The 18,061-nt window shown below is 51.5% G+C and overlaps 2 protein-coding genes across 2 annotated transcripts; one reads left to right on the forward strand and one right to left on the reverse strand.

Annotated features, from left to right (window-relative positions):
- Positions 1-49: 49 nt before the first annotated feature.
- RASL12 (RAS like family 12) lies at positions 50-15,808 on the reverse strand. Its single transcript, XM_065941139.1, has 5 exons — positions 15,523-15,808; positions 13,616-13,672; positions 7,971-8,044; positions 7,056-7,246; positions 50-2,094 (listed from the first exon to the last, which is right to left on the reverse strand). The coding sequence occupies exons 1-5, from the start codon at positions 15,623-15,625 to the stop codon at positions 1,719-1,721; spliced, it is 801 nt and encodes a 266-aa protein (XP_065797211.1). The 5' UTR covers positions 15,626-15,808; the 3' UTR covers positions 50-1,718.
- LOC136172507 (proline-rich proteoglycan 2-like) lies at positions 15,624-16,251 on the forward strand. Its single transcript, XM_065941973.1, has 2 exons — positions 15,624-16,008; positions 16,229-16,251. Exons 1-2 carry the CDS (start codon positions 15,624-15,626, stop codon positions 16,249-16,251), a joined length of 408 nt encoding a protein of 135 aa, XP_065798045.1.
- Positions 16,252-18,061: the final 1,810 nt, after the last annotated feature.

The following is an 18,061-nucleotide window of genomic DNA, read 5'->3' on the forward strand; positions in this document are numbered from 1 at the left end:
TGAACTGCAATCAAACTAAAACCCTGTTTTGAAAAAAACGAACAAAATCTTTTTATTAAAATGCTTCTGGATGTGGGCAGTTGGAATTGCATAGTTTGTTCAAATGGCGGTGGGCCACACATAAGTGGCTTGGAGTGAAAGTGCAAAATCCAGAGCCAGCCTGTGGGTCAGGAAGCCTGGTGAGACTCCTCACGTGGTCTTGAGGAGTTCCCAGCCTCCCTCTGACCTCGGCTTCTCCCTCTGTAGAATGTGGCTGAAACCTGGGATGGAGCTCTTGTTTTCAATCCAAGCTCCTGGAAGGGCTGAGTGAGGAAGGGTCAGGGTTCTGGGCTCAGAATTCCTTTCCCCTCCCTTCTCTCCGTCTCATCCACCAAGGAAGCCCTGGAGAGAGGAGCCTGGTGGGCTACAGTCCATACAATCACACAGAGTCGGGCACGACTGAAGTGACTTTGCATATATACACTCCCTTCTCTCCACTGCAGCACCCTCCTTTACCTGCTGATCTGCCAAGGGTCCATGAAAGACTTCCTTTGGGCCAGGGGCCCTGCGGTAAACAGAGCTAGAAAACCATGAAACCCCTGCCTCTGAGGCCTTTCTCTTACTAACCATGGGATTCCCAGAGGAGTATCTTGATCCCGTGTGTGAGCCACCATATTGCAGTACAAGCCGGGGTGGCAACCCCAAATAATTTATGCAAAATTTATGAACCCAAAATTCTGTAGGTTCTATCTTACAAAAGGGGACTTTGAACACACAGACCCGTTACCAAAGGTCCGAGGTCCTGCCGTCCCAGACTGGAGAGAGAATGCGCAGAACACCGTTTCTCCTTACTGGATGCCTGGTACACCCAGTGTGGCCTCCCTGGAGTTCTGGGTGATTGTCATTGGAGAGGATGACTTTATTCTGCAGTTTTGATCAGTCAACTTGAGAAGGCTGGTCCTGAGGGTCTGTGGACAGAGTCCTTGATTTAAGGTTGGAAAATACAGGAGCCCTGCCTCCCGGTGAAACACCCCGGAGGCTCCCTGCACTGGCCAGCCTGCAGCGCTTCCCCTCCACCTTCACTGAGAGGCAAAGCACTGGAAATAGCCCTTCCCCAGACACCTTTGCTTCTCACAGGCTGAGAAGGACTTCTCAACTAGATTTTACTTGAATAAACTGTGGGGTTTGTGGCCTGGGGGTTCTGCGAGGTCAGAAGACAAGTGGAGGGTCAGGCTCCAGCCCCCCAAAACCTGCCCCTGCCCTGCCCTGCCCGTCCACCAGGAGGTGCTGGGACTTCAGGGTGGGCTGCTCTCCAGCCTCATGAAGGCCTCATGAAGCTGTCCACCCAGAGCCGTCCCCTAGGGGCCGCCACATCAGGCCAGGCTGTAACTGGAGCAGGAAAGGGGGTGATGGCACCATGGTGGTTATTGCAATTTTCTTCCATTTCCGGCTGACCCCAGGTCTTCACGTTGTCACGGTGGCGTTTCCTTCAGGGTGAGGGATACAGTGGTTACCATGGAAACTAAGGCCTGGAGGGAACAGGAGCAGCATTCCTGTCTGTCCCTACGGCTCCTACAGTGATCTGGGTGTCAGGGACACTGTCTGGTGCTGGAGGAGGCGTCAGCTGTCTGCCGGATGGTGAGGGCTACTATTCCATCAGAAGGAAAGCTGGTGGTGAGAAGCCATCCCCTGCCCGGCAGACCGCCCAGTGCCGAGCTTGGGATCCTGAGCAGGGGCCCTCAGAAGATCTTGAAGCCCTTCAATAGCGTCAGGGTGGGTGCCTTGCGCTTGCTCTGAGCCCGGGATGACTTCACAGTGACCAGCTTGGCCTGTGCCACAGCAGGCATCTCCTTCAGACTGGCGGTAGAAAGTGTGTTGAAGGTGCAGCTGGCCAGCCCGTGGCGGGCCGTGAGTGGGGCCTGGTGATGCACAGCTCTCTCCTCCGAGATGAAGAGCGGCCTGGCCAGGGAGTTCTTCTCCAGCTCCCGCCGCGCCTCCCGTACCGCCTCGTGGAAGACATGCTGCACATGCTCAAAGTCCAGGCAGGCAGAGACCTCGAAAAACAGGCACCCAAACCTGCCTGCCAAGGCGGCGCCCTCTGCCTGGGTGACCTGCCTGGCGAGGAAGCAGGGGGAGTCAGGGTTAGGAGCATCCGAGTCAGGCAGGCCCGGCCCTACTCCCCGCTCCTCGCTTACCAGCTCCATGACCTGGAACCATCTTCATCTCTCTGAGGCTCAGCTTTACTCATCAGAAAAATGGGAGAATGACAGCTGCCTCTCAGGGTTGTTAAGAAGATTAAAAAAGATGATTTGTGTCAAGGGCCTAGCACAGGGCTTACTCAGTGAATGGCAGCTGATGTCACCTAAGCCAGAATGTCAGAATGAGGCTGAGGGGAAGGGAGAAGCTGGCCCAAAGTCCCTGGCTAGACCCTGCCTGTGGCCAGAGGAAGATGGCCGCTCTCAGCCCCATATCTCCTCAGCTCATTTCCTTGGTCAGGAAATGAGCCACCCTCAGCCCTGGCATGTGGATTAAGCTCTGGAGAGAGGCGGTGGTTTGGTCAGAAGGATGTGAGACCACGGTGTCTACAGAGGCCTGGTGGGCTATGGTCATGACTCAGGACGCCTGTGGTCAGCAGAGCTCTCAGGGCTCATGGGAACTTTTGTCTGCCTGCCCAGAGACAGCAAGGGTGACAACACGAGAGGCAGCAGCACCTATTCCCAGTTTATCCTGTACCACCTCCCATGATGGTGGGATCACGTATTTGCAACCACCTCCCATGACGGCGGGATCACGTATTTGCAACCACCTCCCATGATGGCGGGATCACGTATTTGCAACCACCTCCCATGATGGCGGGATCACGTATTTGCAACCACCTCTCATGAACTGTATAAAAGGCCAAAAAATTATGATACCACAAGATGAGTCCCTCAGGTCTGAAACTGTCCAATATGCTACTGAGGAAGAGTGGAAAAGAATTACCAATATCTCCAGAAGGAATGAAGCGACTGGGACAAAGCAGATATGACACTCAGTTGTGGATGTGTCTGGTGATGAAAGTAAAATCCGATGCTGCAAAGAACAGTATTGTATAGGAACCTGGAATGTTAGTTAGGTCCATAAATCATGGAAAATTGGACGTGGTCAAGCGGGAGATGGTAAGAATAAACATTTACATCCTAGGAATCAGCAAACTAAAATGGATGGGAATGGGTGAATTCAGATAACCATTGTATCTACTACTGTTGGCAAGAATCCCATAAAAGAAATGGAGTAGCCCTCATAATCAACAAGAGTCTGAAATACACTACTTGGGTACAATCTCAAAAATGACAGAATGATCTCATTCATTTCAAGACAAGCCATTCAACACCACAATAATCCAAGTCTATGCCCCTACCACTGATGCCGAAGAAGCTGAAGTCGATCATTTCTATGAAGACCTAGAAGACCTCCTCGAACTAACACCTAAAAAATATGTTCTATTCATCATCAGGGATTGGAATGCAAAACTGGGTAATCAAGATATACCTGGAGTGACAGGCAAGTTTGGCCTTGGAGAACAAAATGAAGCAGGACAAAGGCTAACTGAATTCTGCCAAGAGAATGCATCAGTCATGACAAATACTTTTTCAACAACACAAGAGATGACTTTACACATAGACATCACCAAATGGACAATACCAAAATCAAATTAATTACATTCTTTGTGGCCGAAGATGGAGAAGCTGTATACAGTCAGCAAAAAACAAGACCTGGAGCTAACTGTGGCTCAGATCACCAGCTTCTTATAGCAAACTTCAGGCTTAAACTAAAAAAACTGGGAAAAACATTAGGCCAGCCAGATATGACTTAAATCAAATCCTATATGAATTCACAGTAGAGGTAACAAATAGATTCAAGGGACTAGATCTATATAACAGTATGCCTGAAGAACTGTGGACAGAGGTCTGTAATATTGTACAGGAGGCAGTGAATAAAACCACCCCAAAGAAAAAGAAAAACAAGAAGGCAAAGTGATTATCTGAGGAGGCTTTAGCAATAATGGAAGAACAAAGAGAAGCAGAAAGCAAGGGAGAGAGGTACATCCAATTAAACTCAGAATTTCAGAGAATAGCTAGAAGAGACAAGAAGGCCTTCTTCAATGAACAGTGTTTAACAATAGAAGAAAGCAACAAAAGGGGAAAGACTAGAGAGCTCTACAGGAAAATTGGAAACATCAAGGAAGTTTTCCGCCCAAAGAATCAAGATAGGAGAGGGAAACATCAACAACCTCAGATTCGCAGATGATACCACTCTACTGGCAGAAAGTAAAGCAGAACTAAAGAGCATCTTGGTGAGGGTGAAGGAGGAGAGTGAAAGAGCTGGCTTAGGATTAGTATTAAAAACACCAAGATCATAGCATCCGCCCCCATTACTGCATGGCAAATAGAAGGGGAAAAGGGGAAAGTAGTGACAGATTTCCTCTTCTTGGGCTCCAAAATCACTGTGGACAGTGACTGCAGCCATGAAATCAGAAGATGACTGCTTCTTGGCAGGAAAGCAATGACAAGTCTAGACAGTATGTTGAAAAGCAGAGACATTACTCTGCCAACAAAAGTCCATACAGGTCCTTTATCAAGGCTATGATCTTCCCAGTGGTCACACACAGTTGTGAGAGCTGGACCATAAAGAAAGAAGAACACCAAAGAATGAACTGTGGGGCTGGAGAAGACTCCTAAAACTCCCGTGGACAGCAAGGAGATCAAACCAGCCAATCTTAAGGGAGATCAGCCCTGAATATTCACTGGAAAGACTGATGCTGAAGCTCCAGTATTTTGGTCATCTGCTGTGAACAGACAACTCATTGGAAAAGTCCCTGATGCTGGGAAAGAATGAGGGCAGGAGAAGAAGGTTTCAGAGGATCAGATGGCTGGACGGCGTCCCCAGTGCAATGAACATAAACTTGGGCAAACTCCAGGAGATGGTGAGGGACAGGGAGGCCTGGCATGCTGCAGTTCATGGGGTCTCAAAGAGTCAGACATGAGTGAATGACTGAACAACAACTCATAATGGTGGAATCAAGTATTTGTAACCACCTCTCATGATGGTGGGATCAAGTATTTGTAACTTTCAGGAAGGTCCTGAAAGCATGGACATCAGGTGAGAGAAAAATACTGGCCCTTTGGTAGACCAGATGTCCAGAAGAGATGGGTGGGGGCAGTCCCTGGGGGCTGGAGACCAAGGTTTCAATGGCTGAATCCCACTGCTGAGTGGCCTCACCCACCATCTGTGAGGATAATGACACAGCCTGTGAGTTTAGAGGAGATCCCAGGGTGAGTATGGAGGGAAAAGATTTCTGAGCTAAGGGTAATCTGGCAGAAGCAAAAGCTTGGAGCAGGTTGGCCCATCAGACAGGGAGAGTGTCTAGGACAAAAAGGGTCAGGGCACAGCACAGAATCCATTTCCCACCCAAGGTTGGTATCCTGTCAGTTCACAGTTTCCTGAAGAACTCCTTTTGAAAGAATACTTGGTATTACATGCATTTGTGATGAACTTGAATCTGAAACTTTGTCAATGTGGGGCTTGAATAATGAGCTTTCAGAAACAAGGACCCCATGTGTGCATGCGTGCATGTGAATGGCTGACCCAGCATGTAACATTATTACCCTTTTAGCTTGTTTTGGCATAGCCTAGCAAAAATGGTATCAGTGGTTTAGGAACCACTGCCCTAACCCACATTTTACCCTTCAGCTGCAAGACAATCATGGGAGACACTGGCCACTGCTCAGCAAAGTTAGATTGACTGTGCCTGTCAAATCCTGACCTAGCAACCTCGGGACTCAACCAAAGAAGGAAATGGGGATAAATCATCATGACTCCTTCTTAGGGAACTGATGCTGCTTTGCTCTTTGCTCCCAAACCACTTTCAGACAATCCCTTGGGCAAATATTGGGATCAAAACAGTGGCCTAGTTTTTTCCTTCATATTTAAAACTGGTTTATTCTCAGTCCAGTCTTCCGATTCCTCCTCTAGGCTCTGGAGGCTCTGACTCCACAAAGACTACCTTTTGGCTTTAAGTTCACACAACTTCCCTCATTCCCTGAGATGGAATTTGTCTGGGTGTGAGGGCATGCCCGCCTTTGAAGGCTCCTACTGTGAATCTCCTTTGTGAGACCTCACCTCTTTTCCCCACCAGCCCTGGTCTATATGAAATGTCCCCTCCTTTCTAACACCAGTCAATGGGTCTTTGGCATCTGGGAAGCAGGGGTGACTGGCCTTGAGGAGGGAGGGGTGGAAGGAAGGCTGCCCTACCTCCCAGATAGACCAGCCACAAGGGATGGACGTTCCTGCTGGAGAGGGCCAGCGGGGTCACTCATCAAGTGAAGGCGTCATAGCCTCAAACACCTCAGGGGCCAGGCAGGCAACTTGAATGTGTGGGGAGGGGTAAGCCATGGGGACTGTGAGGCCTGTGGTCAGCTGGAGGGAGTATACCCCGCCCTAAAGCATTCCAGTTCCAGGTATTTTAAAACACTGTGTTGGCCAAACAAAATATGACTGCAGTACTCATTGGTCATCTGCCCCCCGGCCCAGTCTGTGGCCTTTGATTGAAGTCCAGCCCTTTCTAAGAGACTCCTGCCCTCAGCACAGCCAACAGTGGGAGTGAGCCTGGGGACCTCACTTGGGGGAGGCGAGAGCTAGCTGAACAAGAGCAGACTGGCCTGACTCAGGCCGCCTATCAGAGCCTCTCTCTCCAGAACTGGAATTGGGCCCTGGATGACCAGCCTGCTGCAGGGAGTGGAAACAGAAGGTCATATAGTCTCAAGCAAGAAAGGGTGAAGCCAAGAGAGACCTCAGAGCCCCAAGAAGACGGAAGGAGTGGCCTCTCTTCCGACCTTCAGGGTCCAGCCCCTGTGCAGCCTGGATGCCTTTCCCTTCCTGCCCAGCACTGCCTGGAAGACCTGCCCAGCCTGCACTCTTACAACATGCCTACATGGGAGGGGATCACTCTTCTCAGCAGCCAAATCATCCCCGGAGATGACACGGCCTGGATGAAGGAAGCGAGCTCCGGGCTGTGGGACGGAGCGCGTGCTCACCTGTACTGGGCCATGTCCAGCTTGTTGCCCAGCAGCAGAGCCGGGAAGCTGCGATGCGTCTCCTTCGCGTGCACAGCGAGCAGCTCCAGGTAGCTGCTGCTGCCCTCGAAGCTCTGGCGGCTGTCGACGCTGTACACCACCAGGAAGGCGTGGGCCCAGTTCAGGTAGCGCTCACAGTTCCTGGGGGTGTCCTGGGACAAAGCAGGCAGCCTCAGTCAGGGGCAGAACAGGCGGGGTAAAGGACTTCACCTGAGCTCCCCTCCCCCTCCCCTCTCCCCGCCTCCCTGCTCCCCAGGTCTTTGTACATTGTTCCCCAGCACGGCCCTTTTCAAAGGGGCACTTGAGTGTGGATTTGGCCTGATGTGAAAGAAGACATTGTCTCTGAGCCTCACTCCCACCACCCAACAGCAGACCGGGAGACCTTGGCCTCTGGGGCAGAGCCAAGACTCTGGCATGGCCCCTACTGAGACCTGGCTGTGCCTGGGCACTGCTGGTCTGGGGTCAGGTTCATGGTGCCCCTTTGGCTTCCGAGAAGAACTGGCATCGGGCCTTGGTAGAGAGTGGTGAGAACATAGGGAGGTGTAGGTACTGGGTGGGGAGGGGGAGCTGGAGTCAGAGGAGCATCTGTAAGCACACGTGTGCACCTGTGAACACAGGCACCAAACCCCGGAGCGCAGGATCTCAGAGCTGACACCGGCTCTCATCAGTTCTCCCCAGGCCCTGTCCTATCCCTTCTCATTTGGCAAATCAATGGATTCAGGCCCAGAGAGCTCAGCACCTCAGTCAGGGACACGCAACAGATTGGAGCTGAAAAGGTGTACAGATTCCCATCCGAGGCCCCCACTCTGGAAGCAGGACTCCTCCAGAGGCTGCAGGCATTCTCAGCTCCTCAGGGGTAATGGGGGGTAATGTTACCAGGTCTGCAGTGTCCATGACCCTCAGGTGGACAGGCTGGTGGTCCACGGTCTCCTCGGAGCTGTAGGTGTCCTCTGTAACACAGACGATCAGCCCAGTCAGAGGCAGGCCGGCCACTCCAGGGTGGGCGGGGTCTGACTCCCAGCTTGCCTTTCTGCCAGACCCTGTGCACCCCTGGGGGGTTGGCTCTGGGGCTGGCTGAGCTGGGACCACTGAAGAGGCCTTGGCTCTCAGCCACATAGAGGACACGGGCCGAACCTCCCACCAAGGAGACGCTGCTGCACCTGTCAGGGCTCAGAGCATCAGAGGTCACTCACAGAACACGCCACAGAGGACGGGACGGTGTGCTGGTCCACCCACCACGCCTGCATAAGGAGGTGTGCGGCCCCTGGGCCCAGGGAGCAGCAGAGGCCTCGGGAACTACACTGCCAGCCCCTTCCTCCTCATCCCCAAGCTTCTCCACCCACTTCTCCAAGCACAGCACTTTGCCCACAGGAAGCCCCTCGAGGACGGTCAGGACAATCCTCTTGCACTCAGTAGGAGAAAGGACATGGAAGGAGAAACACACAACGTGATTGAGGCTGGGGACTCAGATCTTGTTTAGAAGTGCCAAGAAAGTTTTACACATAATCTTTGTCAAAATAAATGCAGAGGAATCTAGTAGAGTTGAAAGTTTTAGGTTGGAGATATGACAATCAAACCCAATGTCAGCTACTTTTTAGCTGTATGGCTTGGCCAAGTCTTTTCAACATTTTGAGGCTGTGTTTCCTAATTTTAAAATAAGGATAACGTGGGACTTCCCTGGTGGTCCAGTGGCTAGGGGGCCTGGGTTTGACCCTTGGTCAGGAAACTAGATCTCACATGCCGCATCTAACACCTGGCTCAGCCAAATAAAAAAAATTTTTTAAGTAAATAGGGATAACGTGATAACACTGGCTGACAGGTTTCAAGTTTTTACTCTGTGTCAGGCACTGTGCTAAAGGCTTGTCCCTGCACCATCTTCAAGGGCTGTGGGAGGACTGGATGGGCCCCTAGGCACGGACCTGGCCCTCCACAAATGCCTGGCAGAGGACGCTGGGAACATGGTGCTCCAAAGTTTCACCATTCCTAGGCAGGTTCACATTCCTAGGTGATTTTTTTTTAACTTTTTATTTTGAAATAATTTTAGACTCATGTAGAAGTTGCAAAACAGTACATAGAGTTCCTGTGTACCCTATCCCCCACCTCTCTCCCCTCAGTGTTAGCACCTTACATAACCATAGTACAAGGATCAAAACTAGGAAACTGACTTTGGTACCATACTATGAACTGAACCACTGATCTTATTTGGATTTTTATATTTTTTTTTCAAAGTTCTCATGACTTCAAACCTGAGAAAGAGTCAAGTGGCCGGGCCTGCAAAGAAGACCTCACTGTCACAGGCAATTGCTCTCCCCACCCCCAAACATCCCCTGTGCCACTGGCCTACATGTGGGATGCACTTGGCCCTCACCTTTCCCTGGGGGAGCCCTGGACCCCCAGATGACCCCAAAGAAGAACACTCTGGACAGAACTGGGGTCCTCTCTGCCTTGCTGGCAGAATCCACTGTGAGAATAGTGCCCCCCCAACTCTGGCGGAATTCACAAACACTTCTCTCTGAGGGTCACTGGCAGACAAGCCAGGCCTGGACACACGCCAGGTCCACTAGCAGCCAGCAGAAATCGCAGACAGCTCCCATCCCCAGCCTGCTGTGGGGACTTGGATAAATAGCCGCTCTTGTTCAAAGACAAAAAAAAAAAAAAAAAAACTAATGGAAAATATGCCCCAAACGTTTAACTATATTTGGTGCAAGAAGAGTGGATGCCTACGTCTCGTTCAGATTTGTCTTTATTTTCCTGCCAGAGTTGTCTGATGCGTGCCTTTTAGGTGCTTCCCAAGTCCTGGGCCCAAGGAGGCACCGTTGCTGTGCCCAGCCTGGGGGAAATATTAGCCCAGGCTTGGTCTACTGTGGCCCCGTACAACACAGTAGCCTTTCGAGATTCCTGTTAGCTCTGCCTTAGAGAGATGACAAGGAGGTGAGACCTAGAGGAGAGAACTCTCTCACGACCATACAGCGCCCTGTCAGAAAGAGTGAGAACTCAGGGTTCCATGGTGAGACCCTCTTACACCCTCTGCTCAGTGGACCGGCCAGTCCTCCAGCTCCATCTGGGCAGAGCAGAAGCTCCCCGTCCAGCCGCAACTGTGGAACATACGTAGGCGAGCGAAGAAGGCTCAGAGGTCATGAAGTCATCTTATCCAGCTCCCTCGCTCCCTTGCAAGTAAGGTGACTCCAGGGGCTGGGGGTGGGGGCTCCTTTTTAAGATGCAGTCACGTCCTGCCTTCCTGCCACAAATTCCCTGCCCTCAGGACATTCTGGGGTCCTTTAATTAAATAGGGGCTTCATAACTCCTAGGGTTCCCCAGGTGGCAATCCCTGGGGATCTCAGGGGTTCAATCCCTGAGTCAGGAAGATTCCCCTGAAGAAAGAAATGGCAACCCACTCCAGTGTTCTTGCCTGCAGAATCCCATGGACAGAGGAGCCTGGTGGGCTACAGTCCAAGGGGTCACAAAGAGTCCGACACGACTGAAGTGACTGAGCACACAGCACAACTCCTGGTTCTAAATGAAATTCTGAGGACTTTAATGCTGAGAGAAGTTTCCTTCCCCAAAGTGTCTTTCTCTCATTTACACTAATAATTTTTAAAGCACCACCAAAGGAGCTCTTGTCAGAGTATGTATAGGATGATGCTTCCGAAATGGTACCTGTATCCTTGATGGAGCAGGTTGCGGGGGAAGAGAGGTAAGAAGCTGTCGTTCTGCCCTAGGCAAACCAGCTAAGATCCCCCCAGTCCCTGTGAGAAGAGGGTGTTCTGGAGGCCCTGCTCCCTTTCTGGAGTGCTCGGCACAGGCACACAGGCACTGAATCTCTTGGCTCCAGTAGCTCCCAACCCATAACAAGGCACAACTCACCCAGAGAATACAGTCTATTAGTCCTATTACAAGGCACAACTTATTATTATTAGTCCCATAACAAGGCACAAGTCACACACAGAGAACAGCTACTAGTCCTATCTTCCAGGTGGGGAAACAGGCTCAGAGATCCCACAGGCTTCTGACTTCAGGCCCTCAATAGCATGCCACTCATGCATGCTCAGTCGAGTCTGACTCTTTTTTATCCCATGAACTGTAGCCCGCCAGGTTCCTCTATCCGTGGGGACTCTCTAGGCAAGGATACTGGAGTGGGTTGCCATGTCCTCCTCCAGGGGAAACAGCTGGAAACAGGAATGAACAACACAGGTCTCCAACCCCAAGAGGCCTCTTTGGGCTCAAGCTCTTAGAAGGTATTTGAAAAGATGAAAGGGTGTTTTTACATCTCCACATGGCTAACTCTCCCTTAGATGCTCAGACCTTTCTGCACAGAAGAGAATCTGGTCAGAGAGTCCCCGCTGTTGCTGGAACCAGCCATGGGATAGTGGTTGGAACGTTTAGAAAGTGGACAGGATCCCCAAGGAGCAGCACTGGCCCCCCACAATGGCTGACAGGAGAGCGTCCAGCCGTCTCTCCAGCTCAGAAGCTCTGAGGGTGGGGTGAGACACCAAAGGCTGAGGTGACTAACCACTGCGCTGCTGCCACCCCCTCAGCTGTCTGACTTCACATTCCTCCACCCGCTCAGAACTCCGAAACTGCTCAATCAGGAAGCTCAAACTACCACTGTAACAGGCGCCCCTGGTGGGACCCTGCCTAAAGCATATGAATTGGGGGACAGGAAGGAGAGAGACTGGAGGTGGGGTGCCAAATAAAATACGAGATGACCAGCTAAATTTAGATTTCAGATAAACAGCTAATAGTTATAAGTATGCCCCATACTTACATTGAGGCAGGCAGAATCTGTCTTCTGAGGCACTGTCCTTGAGCATCTCCATTTTTCCTTCCCAGACATGCCCACTGTGTGACTTTTCTCCCTCCCCACTCCCCTCAATGACCAACTTCAAGTTCTGGCCTCTCCCAACACCACCCCCCGACACTCACAACTGCATCCTGTGTTGCACTCGGGAGGTCACTGACCTCCGCTAATCAATGGGCTCCCCTCAGACTTACTGATGACCTTGGCCCAGAAAGTTCCTTGGGTCTACTTCCTCCACTGCAGCAGAGGGGTGTGTCAAAGCGCAGGTGGTCACCCCAAACTCTGAGGAATAAATCTCCTTAGGGACTGTCAGCGAGTTGCCGGCCCTGCACTCCTGACTTTGCCAGGGACCCCTTTTGCTTTCTCTGTTTGACACCCTGGGGTTTTGTGTAAGATCTCCTTTGAAGAAGAAATTCTGCTGATTAAGGAATAAATTCTAAAAGCCACTGGACCAAATAGCCATGACGCCCCCTTCCTGGTCTGACACTGGGATTCAATATCCCAGCCTGGACTGAGGGGCTGATGGACACCTGGGGGCTAAGGACGCTCTTTCCTCCTGGTGTCACAAGGGCATTCCATCAGAGGCCTACTGTGGGTGGCGCTTCACTGTGGAGGTTTCAATATATGGGACCCCAAGGGTCCTCCCAGAGCCTTGGATTTCCTCGGAGGGCCTTTGGGGGTTCCACAAAAGCTTATTCAATTCTCATGAATGGGAAAAATAATCTAAGACTGCAGTCCCCATTTCCACAAAGCAAACAGCATCCAGACACCCCATTTTTCTCAGTGGAAAGTTGACCATAAAGAAATGCTATAAATGTGAGCCTTAAATTACTTTTATACTAATAAAATTCTGTATTTATTTAGATATTGGGATTCCATTAAGCAGTTATTTGAGGAAAGTGTTCTGCTGCTAAAATTAATTTTCAGAAACACTGATCTAATTAACTTGGGGGAATCTCAGCCACCACAGATGGGAAGCCATTTGAGGAGGAAGAAGGAAGGAGAAGAAAATATGCATTCAGTGTCTCCTGTGGGTCAAGTCCTAGGCTAGATCTTTTACATATGTTATTTCTTTAATCCTCACAGTAATTCTCTGAGCTAGCTGATGAGCATAGCTACTTTTATGCCCATTTTAAAGATAAGGAAACAAAAGTTCAGAGGTTAGGTGATTGTTTCAAAGGTGCACAGCCAGTAAGTGACAGAGCCAGGATTCAAACTCAGCTCTGACTGACACCAGGGCATCCCTTTCCCCAACAGACCATGAGAGAGCCACCAAACAAGACTAGTTTTCTTGTGTGGTTAAAAAACTGGTTTAGAACCCAATATCACTAGGGAATTTTCCAAATGTCTTGTCTAGCTTTTCTGGGAAAGTATACTGAATGACGATATGGAGGAATAACACTTAATGGATGTGGATAATCTACAATGTTTGATTTGTTTTTTTCAAGTCTCATCATACCTAATATTTTAGGGCAAATTAACTTCTCTCAGTTCTCTTAATTGGGCTAACCCCCAGGCTATCTGGGGGTGTGCTGTGGAATGGTACATTTCTGGAACCTAAAATATTTTGCCCATGGCCTGCGTTATGCTGATGGCTCCTCCCCTTGGCCCCCAGATGTGTGGTTCTGGTCAGGCCTGGACCTACCACAGTGTATGTGGGTGTGCAGGGGAGAGTCCAATGGGACACAGCCAGAGGAACGGGGAGGAGTGGGTGGGTCCTTACCCAAGTTGGGGTCGTATTCACTGATAAACCTCCTCGTCAGAAACTTCACGGTCAGGGCTGCAAGAAGTAGAAAGAAGTTGGCTTAGTATCCCCATTGTGTCTGGCTGCTGGACACTGGAGGCTGCTCTTCTCATTTTAGAGAAGACTTTTCTAGGTACTGTAACCCCTTTGCTCCCTGGGGGAATGTGGCTGGGGAGCTGGTTTGAGAGGCTCAGATGAAACCAGAAATATGGGGAACACGTCCTTCCCAGTTGCATTTTTTGGGGGGGAGGCAGCAAGAAAAGAAATGAGAGGCAAGCCTAAGGGGTGTTTGTATTTATGAAGACCCTGATTAAGGGGCCTGAACCCATGCAACCAGTTACCATAGGGTCAGCCTAGTGAGACTGCAACTGAAGAGAGACATCCCCTTCAGAGATGAGGCACAGAGATTCGGAAGAATGGGGGCATTTATCCCAATCTTGGCTAAAAGCCAAAGAGAGGGTGCAAGTTGAGTTGATCAGTGAGTAATCTCTGGGAGGGGTATGAACCCCTCAAGTAAACACACTCTAGTCCTTAGTCCTCAAGTCTTGCCTCTAAGGCCTCCACACTCATCATGCAAGTTTCACAGAACATAAAACCCAGGGAAGTTGTCTCCAGGTGGAATGCATTCACAAGGCTGATTTTATTCATAACTTCAGCTACGTAAAGCCAAGGGCCAGTCCACTACTATACTGGACTCTTAAAAAGTAGCACAATATTTTAAAGAAAATCCTTAAAATTCTATCCCAGGATTCCTAACAGTGTCAGTTTGCAAAATAATTATCCAGGGAATACATATTTTAACATTTAAATTCCTTCATTCATGTAGTCACTGGCTAATGTACCAGTGCCAGAGCTGCGGATAAGAGTTTGATTTTCTAAGGGACGAGGGGAGGTCTTTTCTGTAGGACAGTATGATTCAGAACACCCCCTCTGAGTCAGGGGGCTGGCTTCAAAACTGGAAAGGAGCCCCCCAGTGACTCTCAAAGAAGGAAACTCATAGCAGAGTCCATGATGGCCATTCACTAATGGCTGTAACTGGAAAACAGCCAGTGGAGGAGCCCCCTCGGCCCTCCCACCTTCAGCTGCCTGGAACTTTTGCCTACGTGACACCCCAACCACCTGAGCATCAGCTGGGTGATAGCTACCAGAAGTGATGGAGGCTGTTCAGTGTTGCTAGAAATGGCCTGAGTGGAAATCCAAGAGCTTTGTTCATCAAGGCTCAGTCGGAGGCACCTGAGATTACAGTCCAACGTGTTACCAGAGAGTCAAGAGAAGGGTCTGGCTTGAAACAAATACATTTGAAAAGAATTCACACTCGGTTCCAGAATTCCAGGGAACTGAGGTGGGGAGTGGCCACTCTCCCCCTGGGAAATCCCCAAAGTCAGTGCCTTTTATCGCCTCCCATCAGGGGTCTGAGGCCCCTTCACCCCTGGCCGAAATCAAGAAGCAGCAAGGCTGAGAGTAAGCTAAGAGGGGCACGGGGCTGGGAATCAGGGCCTCACAGGTCCCTGGCCCGCAAGAGGAGACGGAGGGTGGTTCAGGGCACGGAGGAGGCCAGCAGAGGGCCGGGGACAGAGAGGAGACAGCTGGGATCACAGGCAAGGAGGACACGGTCAGCGGGGAGACAGAGGGACAGACAGGCCAGGAACACACGACAGCTGAGCCACGGGGGAGCTGAAAACCGAGCAAGAGGGAGCGCCAAGCAACAGAGAAACTGAGGCAAGGAAGACAATCACGGTGTCTCAGCCAGCTCACCTGGGCGCAGAAAGCCCCTAAAGGCAGTGGAAGGAGCCTGCCCGCACACCCGGAGCTCCCGCTTCTCTCCGCCGCTCCCCGCGTCTCCCGTCCCCGCCGAGCCCCTTCCCTTCCGCCCGCACCCCACTCACCGGACTTGCCCGCCCCGCGGCGCCCCAGGATGGCCAAGTTGACCTCGAGGGGCGCGCTCTGCGGCCCGCCGCCCGCGCGGGGCTTCCCGAACACCGAGGCCATGGCGACGCTGCGGAGAGAGACGCGGGTCCCGCCTCAGGGCCCCGAGCAGCGTGCCCGCCCGTCGGGGCCTCGGGAGCGAGCGGCGGGCCCCCTGGCTGGCACTCGCGGGCCCGGCGGCGTCGGCGTCCGCTTCCCGGGCCCGGCGCCCAGCGGGCGGCGTCCCCGCGGCCCCGCCAGACCCGGCGGGGAGGAGGGGCCGGGCGGGGGGTGCCGGCGGGCGGGGCCGCCCCGAGCGCCGCCGACTCCTTGTAAGGGCCGAGGAGACCCCTGCGGGGCGCGCTCACGCTGCTCCCCGCCCGCCGGCACCCCACGGCTGAGCTGGGCCTCGAAGGTTAGGAGCCGTCACCGCCCGCAGCGCCCCCCAAGACCCGACGGGGCGGGGGGTAAGGATGTTTCCAGCCTGGTCCGGATCTCCACTCAGTCACTTGCCATCAGCAAGAAGATCCACACCGCCCCCCGCCCCGCCCTTTGTCTTACCCATCGGCCCCGCCTCCTCCTCCGGGAAGCCTGCCGGGTTCAACTCAAGCCATGTGCTTCCTCTGGATCGCAAGCCCCCTCAGCCTTGGCGCTCAACTTCCCCAACCACGTTACCCTCCCTTTCAGTGTGGGAACTGCAGAACCCATAAAGGGCCCTGGCTTCTGGGAAGGGGGCGGGGGAAGACACCCTTACTAAGATTTCATGGCCAACCTGGGCCCAGCTTCAAGAAACCTAACCCAACCGGGATTACGGTTTTCTCCCTGATGGGAGCTAATGAGTGGCCTAGCATGCAAAAGGGGCATTTATTTGTTCTAAAACTTGGCACTCCTTCTTGCCTATGATTCTGGGACTGATGGATGAACCTGTCATTGCCTTGAAACCCAGGGGAAAATCTGGACCTGCTAGAGAAAGGGCAAAGGACCAACATGAGGAATCTGGACATTTAAAATCTAGTGCCAGATCCTAAATGGGTGACCTAGGCAAGTCATCTCAGTTTTTGGGCTTTGGTGACCCCATCTATGGGCTCCTCTGGTAGCTTAATGGTAAAGAATCCACCAGTGATGCCTGAGTCTCAGGAGGTGCAGGTTGAGATCCCTGGGTTGGAAAGATTCCCTGGAGGAGTGCATAGCAACCCACTCCAGTAGTCTTGCCTGGAGAATCTCAAGGACAGAGGAGCCTGGTAGGCTACAGTCCATAGGGTTGCAAAGAGTCAGACACGACTTAAGTGACTCTCTCTCTCTCTCTCTCTCTCTCTCTCTCTCTCTCTCTCACACACACACACACACACACACACACACACACACACACACACACACACATTCCCATCTATAATGCTAAAGGAAGGGGGAAATGAATTCAAAATTCCATGAGTGGTTCAGGCCCAATGGAGAGTGACAAAACTCAACCCTGGGTTCCAGGTCTAAGTACTTTCTAGAACCCTGTAGGATCTCTCTTTTGAAATACACCCCAGACCAGACTGGGGAAAGATGTGGGCAGTCTCAAGAGACTTCTCGCTGCAAACCTTCCCCCTCCAGCTCCAATCCCCCTATCCTCCCACAGCTAATCTACCCACCTACGCACAAAAGAGACCAGGAAAGTCCAGGTCAGCAGATGGAGGGACTAGAGTCAGAGCCTGATGGTAATAACTTCTTCTCAACCAAGAGCGAAAATTATTTTCCAGGACAGGACTTGAATAGTGACTCAGCCTAATTGTTTCTGGGAGATCATGGTAAAGCAGCTGTGTTATTAAGACTCGAAGGTGTTGGGAGGAATTTGTTTAGATTACACCCACAGGCCAGAATTGCTCACACAGCTAATGGCCTTTGAGTTGTAGGAGAAAAAGTGGGAGGCAAGTTCTGGCCACATCCCTGGGCTGGCCCGAGTCCTGGGAGGACAGACTTGTTCTGGGTAGGGCTATAGGGAGACTCGGTCTCACGGGAGGGCTGCTGGAGAGAGGGCAAGCTGTGGACCCCCAGAGGCACAACCGGGAACAAACTTGGGCTCTGCTACTTCTCTACTTAAGTGATTTTGGGGGAGTTACTTTCCTTATCTTTAAGACTCAGACCAACTAGTAGATGGGAGCTTCAAGGTGGCAGGTTCCAGCTCAGTGATTTTCTGAACTCTAACCACCTGAGCTGTCCATAGTTAGAAGGGACTACTGTCTTTGGAGGAAATGACCTCCTGACACTGAAGGCAATCATAGGGGTGAGATTTCAAGGTGCAACAAGGCAGGGGTCCCCAACCTCTGGGATCTAATGCCTGATGATCTGAGGTGGAGCTGATTAATCATAATAGAAATAAACTGCACAATAAATGTAGTACACTTTAATCATCCTGAAACCATCTCCACCCCCAGGTCTGTGGAAAAAAAATTGTCTTCCACAAAACCAGTCCCTGGTACCAAAAATATTGGAGACTGCTGTTGTAAGAAGATACCACAATGATTTGCAAGATGGGAT

The sequence above is a fragment of the Muntiacus reevesi genome, chromosome 7, assembly GCF_963930625.1.
Source record: "Muntiacus reevesi chromosome 7, mMunRee1.1, whole genome shotgun sequence".
NCBI classification, from domain to species: Eukaryota; Metazoa; Chordata; class Mammalia; order Artiodactyla; family Cervidae; genus Muntiacus; species Muntiacus reevesi.